Source organism: Ctenocephalides felis, unplaced genomic scaffold, assembly GCF_003426905.1.
Source record: "Ctenocephalides felis isolate EL2017-DRISC unplaced genomic scaffold, ASM342690v1 CF-g0.4_SCAFFOLD_01170, whole genome shotgun sequence".
Lineage (NCBI taxonomy): Eukaryota > Metazoa > Arthropoda > Insecta > Siphonaptera > Pulicidae > Ctenocephalides > Ctenocephalides felis.
The window spans coordinates 26899215-26914043 of NW_020537324.1; the positions used below are offsets into that span (position 1 = coordinate 26899215).

General features: G+C 27.6%; 1 protein-coding gene across 1 annotated transcript; it reads right to left on the reverse strand.

The window, feature by feature from the left end:
* Positions 1-217: 217 nt before the first annotated feature.
* On the reverse strand, positions 218-7452 carry LOC113366052 (bromodomain-containing protein DDB_G0280777-like). Its single transcript, XM_026607602.1, has 9 exons — positions 7197-7452; positions 6986-7141; positions 4872-5959; positions 3923-4094; positions 2822-3219; positions 2374-2696; positions 684-937; positions 415-544; positions 218-336 (listed from the first exon to the last, which is right to left on the reverse strand). Exons 1-9 carry the CDS (start codon positions 7376-7378, stop codon positions 310-312), a joined length of 2730 nt encoding a protein of 909 aa, XP_026463387.1. The 5' UTR covers positions 7379-7452; the 3' UTR covers positions 218-309.
* Positions 7453-14829: the final 7377 nt, after the last annotated feature.

The following is a 14829-nucleotide window of genomic DNA, read 5'->3' on the forward strand; positions in this document are numbered from 1 at the left end:
ACCGAATCCAATTATCGATCATTTTAAGTTATGATAATTACATGTATTAAACCCCAGAAGCTATATTGAAAATAAATGTGTTGAAATTGCTGTAAATATTATTCAATATAAGTTGTCAACAATCACACTTTTATTTCTTTTTTGTCATTTGTAGTAAATGAGTATGAATTAAATTAAACAAAATATTACATAACTTAAAAATAAGATATAAAAATCACCCCATCATAGATATAAATATCTAAAGGAGAACTTTCAAATATTATTTCATTTTTTTTATATAAATAGATATCGATTACCTACTAAACTTGCTTAATAATATGGCCTTCTTGGATTATTCTGTAAGAGGAATAAACTTAGTTTTGCAAAAACAAAAAAAAAGTAATACCTAAAAGTAGTATGACTGTCTGAACTTACTAATGGATTAGGCCGAAATCTGTATGCTAACATCATTCTTTTACGATATGCATCATATTCATTGTCATCAGATTGTAAATTTTCTGGTCTATCAATTCCTAAACCTTGATTATTTTCGTGATTTGGGGCTCTAGATTGTAAAAGAAAAGTGGTTGTTGTAATATTGAAATTAAGAAACAAGTTTCACGTCTTACTAATAATAAAATGTGGCAATTATAATAAGTATATCACATTAAATTATATTGATTATTGTAAAATATATTACTCACTTATTAATAGGTTCTACTATTCCACTGCCACTGGAACCAAGCCCTTCTCCATCTTTCCAGCCTAATTTTTGTAACATTTGAAATCCTACATTATTCTCATTTAGTTTGTACTCTTTATAGTCTGATATATCAGGCTCACGGCCATTTTTAGCAGCAGAATATTTTTCCATAAACTTTTTTAATTCTTCCGGAGGTAAAAAATCGCCAATATGATGTTTACCTTCAGATTTTTTAGTTAACTCCTCAGCCCATTTCTACAGGAATTAAGATTTTAAACATTCATCAAATATTATCATATAAATCAATGACAAATAATAGTAAACTAGTTGGCATTGGTATTTTGCCTTAAGGCAAGTTACATGAACTTTCCGATATGTGCAATTAATCGACTTAATCAATAAAATATAAATTAATTTATGCGTCATTAAAAGAATTTCGAGTATTTTCTAAAAGAAAATTTTTAAAAATCAATAATTTTTATAATTGAACCAGTTTTCGTAGGACTTTAAATAATGGTTTAGTATGTTCATTAAGACCAAGTACTCTATCGTTATACCAAGTAAATCATCTAATTTTAATTTTAATAAACATCAAAAAAACTACTCAATTACTCAAACTTTGAATTTTAAAATTAAACTACTCGTCGTAAGGCCGTAATATTTCAGTGAGTTCTATAAGACCATGATATATATCGCCAAAAAAAAATTTCATGAAATTCGGCTTAAATTTATTTTTCAACAGTTAATTACAAGAAAATGGCTCCGTAGATTTTCCCCTAAAACTAATGAGTATCATTCCCAACTAATATCTTTGGAAAAGTTTTTGATTTTATAAAATCGATGTGGTAGGATAAGCTTAAATGTGTTCGAAAAGTTTAACACTTTTTTCCAAATTACAAAGAAATCACTTGGCCGATCGTCGTACAAAATTGAGAAACGATAATTCTCATCCAGATACATCAAATAGCTTTTAAATTTCTAAAATCGGTTCAGGCGTTTTTGAACAAACGTCGATGAAAGGTCTAGCTTCGACTAACGCCAGAAAAAAACGATTCTTTGCAAACTTTGACGAATTTCAAAAATTAAACAACTTGTCGTTAGGGCCGTAATATTTTAGTACGATCTATAAGACTATGGTCGAAAAATTTTTTTTTAACACTTTATTACAAGAAAACGGCCCGTTAGGTAAAGATAGGCATCTTTACCAAAAACTAATCAGCACGATTCCCAACCAATATCTTTCGAACAGTTTTTGAATTTTCAAAATCGATTCAGAATTGCGAGCTAAAACGTGGACGAAAAATTTTTCACTTTACAAAAAAATGGCTTGACTGATCGTCGCGCAAAATTGATAAACGCTAGTCCTCATCGAGATACATCGAATGGCTTTTAAATTTTTGCGATCGATCCAGCCGTTTTTGAGTCGATTTACGGCAAAAAATCTGTTCACACACACACACACACCCACACATACTTTTTCCAAATTTGGTCTCATTCGATTCAGAATGGCTTGAAAAGTCGAGAGGACATAAAATTAGTGAATCATATTTTTTTACGAAAACATACTCCCCCTTACGGAAAGTTAATAATATTGAATTTCCTATATTGAGTTTGAAATATTATTTGTCCTAATAAACCTTAAGCCAAATTATTAAGACAGATTATCACAAATTAAATTCATTATTATATACCTGAGTTGCTTCCATTTCTTGTGATCGTAGTTTATGCTCCCAGGTTCCACCTTCAACTTCTTCATCTGAATCATATTCATATTTATGTTTCCCACTCTTTGCAAGTTGATCCAGTTCTTTCCTTTTGCGTAACATTTCTTGATATAACAAATTAATTTTGAAATGATCTTCTGCTTTTACCCAATCTTCTTCTGAAAGATCTGTAGTTCCAAATGTGTTTTTAGCATATTGAAGGAGTGCTTTATCCGTTCTTGTTACTTTATTTATTGATATTTTAGGAGCGGGTACTGTCAATGGTGCAACATTTGGTGGCAGAGCAATTCCTAAAAAAAAAAAGAAAGTTAGAATGTTTTTAAATGCTTTAAAATGCTTCATATTTATTAACATAAAAAGAATATTTTTATAACTGAAAATAACTCTGTTATTAAATGTATAAACTGTAAATTACCTAAGCTAGGTACATGCACAACATTTGGTGCAGGAAGTACTGGCTTAATATCTTTCTCACTTCCCCATCGACTTTTCCTTTTCCGTTTCCTTTTATTTTCTTCACTGTCAATACTATCTTCAGTTTTTTCTACCTTCACTTTAGTATCACCTTCGATAGAATTTTGATCATTAACATCATCATAAAATTGGGACACTAATGATATTTGCTCTTTTTTTGGAGAACATTTTTCAATTTTAATTTTGACATCTTGCTCATCTTCCTCATCATCATTTAAACTATATTCAGGTTCATATAATTCCTCCGGACTGTAACATTGATTCTGTTTATCTTCCTTCAACTTTTTGACCAAATCCTTGTACTCTGTGTATTCTGCAGATTCAGGATTAAACAAAAACCTGGAACAATTAACAATTACTCATTTGCTTTGTAATCCATATTGTATATGAAATTTAATGCAAAAATAGTCTTTAACTACAAGGCTTTGCAATAATAATTCTTTCTTGGTAAAACATTATAAATAGACCTTAAATACCTCCATTAATAAAAGTTGTTGACCACAGTAATAAAGATTATTTATAAACTTAATTTTATACAAAGTATTGAAATGAAACAACCATCTAAAAATATAACTTGGGAACAAAATGCACCGAAATCAGTAAACTTGAGTATGTAATTCCAACAACAGAAAGTTGAGTGACAATCTGTATTTATAGTCCCTATGAATTATTATTTTATAGTATATTTTACATAACATGAATTGAAAAGGTTCCATCCTGATTTGAAGATCAAACAAATTTTATAATAATGTATGTAGATTGGATTGTTGAATTATTTGCCATCTATCTTTTAATGTGATTTCAGTCCAGAACCTTGTAGTTCAAGTCTACAAATGCAATGAAAAATAACTTTTCAAATATGATAAATGATTAATCTGTGCTATATATAAAGCCCACAGATCTGAAGTCTCAGCATACCGATATATAACACAATATACAAATTTAAATATATAAATATTATTATCGTGTTTATATATATAAAATGTAAATCATATTACGCAGATCCTAAAACGTATACATTATCTCTTGTATACAATTTTACCAGAATTCTGGTTCGTGTTGGTGTTTTTGTTTAAAGATCTCTTCATATCCATCTCCAATTTCTACAACAAGTTTAGCAACACGTTCTATTGGGTTACTCCCAGGATTTCGTTTTCTATCACACTGATCATTCGAGCCATCGTTTTGGAACATTGGATCATCTGTGGATAAAACTATACACAAAAACGTCAGCAGCAGTACTGACTTCCATACAACAAAAATAATAATGATATCATGAATACAAAAAAGGTTTTTTTTTTTTAATTTGGACTTGAAAACGGATGTAAACGCCACATGTCGTGAATACTTTGAATTTTTAATTCTGTATCACTATTTAATAACATCATTTCAGAAGATTATCTTCAAAATAGCCGAATGTTTAATTTAGTTAAATATTTATTTGAAAATGCTGGAGAAAAATTACGACAGAGTTTTTTTTTTATAAACACATTTTTCAATTTCAAAACTTCTTATGTTTTAAGAAAACATATATCTTAAATAAAATTCTTATTTGGCATCCCCCAAGTACAAAACAAATCTTAGTAAATTTTTCAGCCAGTTTGCAGAATGATGAAGAATTAAATGTGTAATTCTTTATGATTAGAATGATTCATATTTATGAGAGAAAAATTTAGTAATCATGATGGATTATTATTTTCATATAATTGGAATAAGAGTTTCATATAATTGAAGGTGAGTTGACTCAATAAATTTTTGATGATTAAGCGAAATTTAAAAAATATGTATATAAAAAAATATGTTTAAACATAATGATGCAAAATCCAATCTCAAATTCTTACAATTACATTATATGTTAAAAATACTAAAGAATTTTGTATTCTTTAAATAAATTTAATGAAGCAGCTCATCTTTTAAACTCAACATTATCACAATCAATTCTAAAACATTTCACAGTAAAGATCTACAGACAATTACATGTTTATCATTACCTTTTGATTTTACTGGAAATAGTGGTGTGCTATCAGGCATCTTGATACCAGATACATTCATTTGCTGAGGAGGTGGAATATTTCTAACATCAATATCTTTTGGCTGTGGTATCTGATTCAAGCACAATGGTAATGGTGGTGGTATAGAAAGCAAATTTAATGGTGCTGGTCTTGGTATGGTCATCGCATCTAAAGGCTGAGGTTCTGGTATAGAATGCAAAGTCATTGGAGGAGGAATTTGTATATTTGTTTGAATTAAAGTTTGTGCTTGTGTATTTGTTTGTATGGGAGATTGAATTTGTAAAGGAGATTGAACTGAAGCTTTTATCTGTGCATTTGATGTCAAAGGTTGTATTTGAACATTTTGCTGCAGTGACATTGACATTGGCATTTGTGGATGTAGCGGCGGAGGAGGTACTTGAGTGTTGTTTGATGGATTTAACTGTATCCCAGTAGGTGGAGGAATCACTAAACTCGTTAATGATGGTATAACAGGATGCGTTTGAGAAACTCCTGGAGGCAAAAGGGGAGGCGGCTGAGACATTCGAACATGAGGCAATCCAGCTGGCACTGCAGTTGAATTAAGTTGAGATGTCACAGGTGGTGCTTGATGCATGCTGACCGACTGCGATATATTAGATTGCATAGAAGGCATTCCTGGAGGCCTCTGATGAATATCTGTTGATTGAAGGATACTAGGTGGTGCATGATTGATACGAGGTGGCGGCTGTGACATATTGGCATGAGTTTGAGGATTGACATTGGATCTTTGTTCTCCGTTATAAGAATTATTCCAATTATTTCTTTCATTTGCTATTATTGGATACTGCTGTGAAGAATTCATTTGGCTCATATACGGATCTTGAGTACAATTTTGATAATTAGTTGCATTGTTCATATTTCCATACATTCCACCTTGATAATTGTTCTCTTGAAATCTAGTATTTCCAGAGTATCCAAAATTAAATGAATCTTGTTGCACATTTTCGACCTGCTGCCTACGATCATTATAATCTCTTTGATTATTATTACGATGACTTCTTTGATTATCATTTTTATTATTATTCCATCTATTATGATTATTACTCCTGAAAATATAATTATTTGATAAAAAATATTTGCTCTTCCAAAAAATCTAATTAAGTCATCTATCATGCTCGTTATAATAAACCTAAGGTAAAATTAAATAATAATAATGTTAAACATATATACAATAGACCCTGAAAAATAAAGAATAATTATAACATGCATCTCAGTTAATAAATTAAGATAATTTAAGATATAATCATAAGACTCAGTCAATGAATTAATATAATTTGAAAAGTGAATTGTACTAATATAAAATGTGTATATTTATGGTAAATGATCACACAAATGTAATATCAAAATTAAAACTTTTACTAAGTAATACATTATTTGAATGCCCAAATGTGGTTATGAAATTATGATTAATATGAATTATTTTCATGCAAAAACAAGTTTTAATGCTAGCATCTTAAAATTTCATTTTTAAAGCAGTAAAATCCTGTTGCAATATGTTAAATGACAGCCTGGATTTTATTATTATCATTAGTATATTAAGCAATTATGAACATCTGTGATTTTTATTATGAGATTGTTAATCATCATTGCGAAAATGAAATTGAAATCAGCTTATATCAAAAATATTATTATTCTGATAAAGAAAAGTGTTGATATTGCACAAAAAGCTTTCAAAAGCTTTTATAACAATCTATTCACATTGTGTGTATATTTCAACTCTCCTTAACCAGAAACTTTTTATTTACTTTCATACAAGAGTTCTTTTTAGCCTTTTAAATTAAGAATTAGATGTCGTTTTTATTACGCTATATGCAATATCAACATAACTACTAATATTACTGTGGTCAAGTTGCATAAAATGATCTTATTTATGAAAACACCCAATAAAAGTTAAGACAACATGAAAAAAGTTTTAGCAAATGTAATGAATGCATTTTCTATATAGTGTTACATGAATATTAAACTATGAACTAAAATTTTATATATTTTACAGCAATTAGAACACTTACCCAAACCCACATAATAAATAATACTATAAATTTAATAGGTAATAATACTTCAAATATGTTTACCTGTTTGCATTATTATTGAAGTTTTTGCTTTGCTTCTTTTCTGCATTACCTTTGGCGGGAACTGGTTCATTCGAAACAGGATTAGAAATTTTTTTAAACTTCTCTAGGAAGGAACCATCATTTGAAAAACTATTGACCAGAGAAGGTTTTCCAGATCTAAAAAAATGTACTTATAATTGAAATTATAATGATAAGCACTAAAATGGCATACATTTGATCTAGCTTATTATCTAATGCGACTTGGCTTGAGCTTGTAATATTGTCAGTTTCCATCATTTTTAATTTTGCTTCTATAAGACGTTTCTTTTCAGCTATAATTTCTTCTTGCTTCGACATTTGCGAAAATCTGTCCGCCCTTGTTTGGGACGCATTTCGTTTCGGATTTTTGGACATATTGCAAATAAAGCTAATTCATTTATCTTAATAATGTTTTCTTAGGGAACACAAATATTAAAACTGAATTTTGCTACTAATAATGCAGCAGGCAAGTCCACAAATCTGACATTTGGTGCGTTTAGGGCGTTCATGGCGGCGAAATGGCGAAGCAAAGTTTCTGCTCGAAATATGAAATTTGACAGATACAGTTTATAAGTTTTAGATAAAAGAAGAGTAATTGTAGTGGTTTAATGTTTCTTTACTAGTTTGATTCAGAAGCATTTTTCAATATCAACATTCACATTTTACGTTTAATTTCAAATCATGTACGTACAAGATGACAAGAGGTAAAATTGTTCCTGACAGTTGGTACGTTTAGGGCGTTCATGGCGGCAACATGGCGAAGTAAAATGGCCGGCCGAAATTTGAAATTTGACAGATACAATTTAATTTTTTTCCACTAGTTTCAAAAGTTTAGTTTTCCGCTAAAGTTTACAGTTTGTCATTAATTTCCAATCATACATGCACATTAAAACTAATTAGAAGAAAGATATCCTTTTATATGTAGTATCTGTTTACTTTAGCGAAGAGGAAAGTGGCCAGCATAGTTAAATAAACATAAACCAGTGGTGGCCAGGGCCTATTATTTCAGAACAAGCCGTATGTGTATGGTTGTGTGCTTTAATTAATTATAATTTCATATTATTTATAGTGCCAGTTTATAAAAAGTGGAGATAGAAGAAATAACATGTTTATTGATGACAATTGATGTGTTCATCTGAAAGAAATCTTGAATAAACACCACTCTCAATTTCAAATATAAAATTTCAATATCTAAATTATATAATTGATTAAATATCATGACAGAATCTAAATTAAGACAGATCTAGAAAAACAGTTGCACATACAGTTCTTCATAAGCATTTGGCAGAGCAATCTTTCATTTAGAACTAGGCAAGCTTATCGTACATGAATCAAAATAAGGTAAATCAAAATTTTTTATTTATTATATTATTTAATTTCTATCACTTATTTAAATTTTTAGGATAAGCAGCTTATATAGATGTTGAATGTATATATGATAAAATTTGTTTTTGTTGCTTTGAGTATTTGCGGAAAAAGTACTTATACTTGTAAAATTAGTAACGGTCTAGTAAAGATCTCAAATATCTATCAATTATAGGAATCACATTAAACTTCTGTCAGCAAAAGTTTTTAAAGCAGCTGCTATTTCTGGATTAATAGGCTAATGATGCTGACTTTTTTGGATTATCGAACCGTACACTTAATGCAAAGCATAAGGAGTTTAATGTGATTGTGAATTTGTGAATACAATGGTTTTGTCCATAAGAAGACTGTTGGTATTGTACTAGCAGACAATGGAGGTTTCACGCTTCATAATTAGAAAAAAAAATACAGCCCTGAATTTTCACCCTGTTACCACTCCTATTTTGTTAAAGTCATTTAAGTAATCGAATAACTGTCCTTCCCGCATTCAGTCAAATGAATGATTGACTTAATTACAGCTCAGGCTTTTTGAGTTTATGAAAAAGTTTAAGTTTTACTCAAACAAAACAATTCATTTTTATCAAGATTGTTCAATCGTAAAACAGTTTATTTGAAATTTTGGTTGATTTGTTTTACTTATAATAGTCATTTAAGTAGTTCAATCATTTTTTGTATACCTCAATAACTGATGTCAAATTTTACCTGATCAAGATTTTTCTGAGCTTAATGAAAAGCTTAAATTTATCGGCTCTCTCCGATGAAATATTTTTGAAACAATTCCTAGATAGAAAGTATAGAAAGATTACCATGATGCGTCAAAGAAGATTATTGATCAAATATTAATATTAAAATTATATTAAATATTAATAAACAGCACTTAACTATAATAAATAAATTTTATTATGTACAATTAAATACATAAGTACATAAATAGATTTGCTGAAATCTGCTTTAATATACTACACGAATTTTAAATATATATTTGTGGAAGATAAAATAATATTTATTATTTAACAACATGCCATAAGTTTAATGAACTTCATCTTTACAGATATTGTTTTTAAATAGCCCATTAGGTATTGAGAGCTGTTAAAATTTTAAATGTTCATAACATTTCATGAACATTAAATTAAATGTTCATACCATTGCTATATGTCTAAATGGATTCAATTCGAAGTATACTTGGGCTCTAAGTATACAAAGAATTGCAAATAATCATAAAACTACATCAAGTAATGTAGAATTGATTTATGCAATAAGTAACAAAAATTAAAATATACATAAATTTAAGTCACACTAAAATTAAGTTGATAGAGTGATCAGTAATTTCCCTCTTCTATTTAATATCTATTTATTTTGAAAATTTATTAAAGTCTTGGAAATAACTATGCTCGAAGCGTAATATCAATAGTTTTTTGATTGCAAAATGACTCATCGAATAAAATAAAAAAAATTAAGCATTTTTGTTTAAACAAAAAATTATTCATCAATCTAATTATATACTACTAATGTTCATAATAAATATAAATAATATTTATAATTTCATAATTAATTTATTTAATCACAATTAATTAATTAATCGCAAATGATTTTTTTAAATCTAAAATACCAAAAACTAATAAGATAAGAATCGTCATGGGCTCAGCAAATACATTATTTAAAAGAAAAATCTATATAATAGCTAATATTTCATATACTGACTTCATTAAATAATTCATTTCTATGAAAATTATATCATTCAGTAATTCCATCAAAGTAGACTTTTGAAGATAAAAATTGAAATTAGTTTCGAACCGTTATTCGGAATTATTTAAAAATATTACCATATGTTTTTGCAGAATCTTTGATAATATTAAATTCAATATATTTTGAGAATGTTGTAACATCCTAATATTTTGTCAAATTCAGTCGTTGCAATCATGTTTCGAACTTTTGTTAATATTTGCTTAAAAAAAAATAAATAATATTTAATAATAAAGAGCTAAACTCAAAATTGATGCTTAATTTTTGCAGTAACTTTTCAAATTTTGTATAAATATTTTTATCTTCATAATTCACATGTTTTCAAACACATTAGTAATTATCGACACTTTGATATATTTTGGTAATCCAAAAATATTTGAATTCGTTCAAAATACAGATTTGTTTGAACAATTTAAAATATCTAAGAATTCATTACTTTCATCTACCATTCTTCTCTAATTAACTTTAGAATTCTTCTCCTAACTTGAATATAAACTTTAAATGTTTTATTTTCCGCTTAAACAAAAAATAACATTAAAAATCGACAAAAATTAAATTAACTCAATTTAAAATATTTTTTGTCATACACATTTCAATTAATTTTTACCATGGAATGCTAAATATCTTAATAACTGCGAGCTATTCGAGGGTATCACATTTATAAATGTGAATGCAACTTATTATTATATTAATTAATTAAAATTAATACAATGATTTAGAACCTTAATAAATCTATTAAGCGTACATCAATAACATTATAACACAGTTTATAATATTTTATAGTTTTGTAACTATAACATAGGTATATTTATAACAATTTGGAATTAGAAAAACAGTGCTTAAAAGTACTAAATATATTTGTCAGTTTCGACTATAGGATGACATCTAAATTTTTAAAGTACGCTATACGATAAACATAGAGATTAAATAGATAAATATACTCTGTTTTTTAATAATCTACGATCCTTTATACACCCATATCTATTGCTCAACATTATACTCTTAATAAGATTTATAAATTCTATCTAAATTTTTTAAAAGGTAAATGATTGTGCATCACATCACAGAAATCATTCCAATATCTACACACAAATATATTCAAGTAATAAATGATTTCTCATTATATGTAATTATCATTTTTCGAATGTTTATAAAATATAACATTTAGATATTACACATATGTAATATACCCGTTAATCTCTTAACATTTAACATTATATGGTCTTATTCTTATTTGAATGATTTATAAGAAAGTTTAACAAATGAAGACAACTTTCTTTAACTTACTTTCAAACAGGGACAATATTATTGTAGTTATAAAACTGATTTATATTTCACATTATTAATTTATTATAAAAAAATCATGAAAAAGATTTTGTGGCTTCGGTTTGTAAATTTTATACGACTATTCAGTCGTTATCCCTAAAAGCTTTCTAAAATACTAAAAAATATAATAACTAAAAAATAATAAACATTTTGCCTTAAGGCAAGTTGCAAAATCTTCACGATATGTGTAAATAATCCTTTTAAATCAAAATAATTGAGATTTAACAAATTTTAAGATGTAACGATAGAATTTAGAAATTTTGATACGTCCCATTATTCCAAATTTTGATGAATTTTTATAATCAAACCTTTTCGTAGGCCTATAAAATTTAAGAATTTGTTTGTTAAGAGCATAAACTTATTATTATCACACAAAATTCCGTTAAATTTGTCAAAATTCTTTTACAAAGATATACGATTAGAAAGATCTTTTCCTAAAATTAATCAACACGATCCTCAACTTATCTTCGAACTTTTTAAATTTTCAAAATCGGTTCAGGATTTTTTTGTAAACATGAACGAAAAATTTTGCTCTTCTGCTAACTCTAAAAAAAACCGGCTCAGCCGATTTTCTCGCAAAACTAATCAAAGCAATTAACAAACTATTATGTTAATTATACATTATATTGAAAAATAAAATATTTTCCAAAGCCTTTGTTCTGTTTGAAAGTAGATTTATCGACGATATCATGTTTATATGTGCATAAGTAATTTTTGCTTATCTTCTGAACTAGTATAATTTCGATCCATATATGAACAATAAAAAACATTATTATACTTTAAATCTAAATATTTTAAGTGCCTCTTTGGCATATATTAATATTTAATGATATTTACATAACTTTATCTATACAATTATCACAATTATATTTTTGAGAACTTACTAAGTATCTGAGCTAAAACGTTCATAACTAATTTAATAAACACGAATTTTATCTAAGGGATGATGTAATAAAATATAATTATAATAATGCATAAGGTTTTACATAATATTGTAAAATAATTTGGGCTTGAAAGGTGCTCATATGTAAAGATACAGCTAATTGGTCGAAGATATGAGGTTATTTATTTTCAACTAAATGTTGTCATGATAAAAGAAGTTTTTTAACCAGTTAACTATGATTGATGAATATACTCATTGTGGAAAAGTGTCTGAATTTTGTATATTGACCATTGGCTATATAGATTGCAAATAGATTTTGATCAAAATTCATATTTTATCAATTATTCGAATTCGAATTCGAATTATTTGGTTTGATCTTCTAGAATTTTGATGAAACTTGGAATGGTGATAGAGTTTAAAGTCAAACTAAACACCTTAAAATATTATAGGCATATGAAAAGTGGTCTATTTATAAAAATTGATTACTCTTGAAAAATAGACAAACGCATACAGTGCTCCATATTAATATATCTCGGTAGCTCAGTCAGTTTAAGGGCTTGCTTCAACTTTTTGCACTTGGATTTATAGATAAGAAAGTTAAAAGTATATTTAAGTACCTTCCAACCATTTTGCACCGCGCCCCTCCTCTCTAATAAAAAACTTTGATGCACTCCTCTTAATTTGTTCAACAATTTAATTTCATAAATACCCCACTGATATTATCAAGACTAAACATTAATATGCAACATTATGTAAAAATTTGCATGAAAACTAATTATTTTTTGTTTTTTCTTAATATCATGTAAAAAAATTTGGTTTATTTTTGATAATAGTATTTGAGAAACAGATGTATGAGTCCCCCTTCTAACAGTCAGGCTTCCCTCTCAGGGGAGCGCACCCCACAGTTTGGAAACCGCGGGTGTAATTTATTTTGTTATATTCTTTTATTTATTAGTTGTTTCAATAGTTAAATACTGCAAAAATATTCGTAATTTTTAACTCATTGCATATGTTAATATTTTTTTTGGAAATATTCATTATTATTTTTATTAAGAATTTGTTTTAAATATTTTTATGATTTCTATATTATTTACTTTAACTATATTATTTTTTTTACAACAAGACATATATATTAGACATTTTTTTACAAGTACATTTGTACCTTTCAATTATTTTCTAATTATAAATTCATCCGTATTGCATAGTTATCTTGGTCATAAATTCGCGCAAATAAATCATTCAATTCATTCAATAAAAAAAATTGTATTACATGTCGATCGTTATTTAACCGTGTTTCACAGATCATATAAGTTTGATTTTTTAATGTAGTAAATATAATGGGAATAAAAACTGATTTAAGGAAATTATCGCCTCAAAAGCATATATTTTGCGAAAAAAAATTTGCATAAATTGATAGATTTGAAACAAAACTATAGGTATCTATATTATATGAGTTCGTCGTCTATTTCTTTAACGACGTCTATTTTTTATGCGTAAAATTCATAATTGTTAGCAAATATACACATGAAAAATCAATTAAACTGAAGAGTAGTATATTATCTTAATTAATAATATATTTCATTTGTAAATAAAATTTCTTTATTAATAATATTCAATGTGAATAAATTTGTTTCAATAATATCATTTTTTTGTTCGCAAACTCAACGCATATAGAGTTAATGATTTTAATTATTTTTGCAATATTTAGCCATTGAAACATTAAATTTCAGAATTAGAATATATAAATAAAAAAATTATACCCTGTCTGGATTTGACCTAGATCATTTTTAATTTTCTTATAGTGCAGTCATTGTAGCTAGTTCACCTCGGAATTCGAAATACTATAGTTGCAAAGTCTGTGAATACCCTAAAGTAGCACCCTAAAAGTTGTCTCAAAACCTACATATGGTAGAGTGTACGTACCTTATTTAAGCTTAAATGACTGGACTATTATCCATGAATCTAGGCGCAAAAATTAGAAGCAAATTTGAATTGACTGAGCTACTGAAGCACTGTAATGTGGTCCACTGTACGTATTTATTATTAACTTTTATAAATAAACTACTTCTCATAGTCCTATGATATTTTAAGATGTTCGGTTTGACCATCAACTCTACTATGCAAGGTTTCATCAAAATCCCAGAATTGTAAACCTGCGGTTTTCCTTGTTTTAAACAATTTTCTCTCGATTGTAATGACACAAAACTGTTCGCACAGTCAACTGGTTAAAATGTTAGTAAATATTATACAGGGTCTGAAGTATAAAAATTATTGGATTGGAAATGTTCATGCAATATAGTTTCGAAAACGACTTAGTAATAAAATTACATAAATATCTATATTTACATTTAGGCTGTTTTGAGATGTAGTAAATCCTGTTTCCAATGATAAGTAGGCTTCGACATGTTACACTATAGACTAAATTATCTGTACAAAATAGACAGTCGTTAGTAGGCAGGCCGATGCTCCTTTTCAAAAGCTCGAAGCTCTAGGTCGCATGACCTGCGCG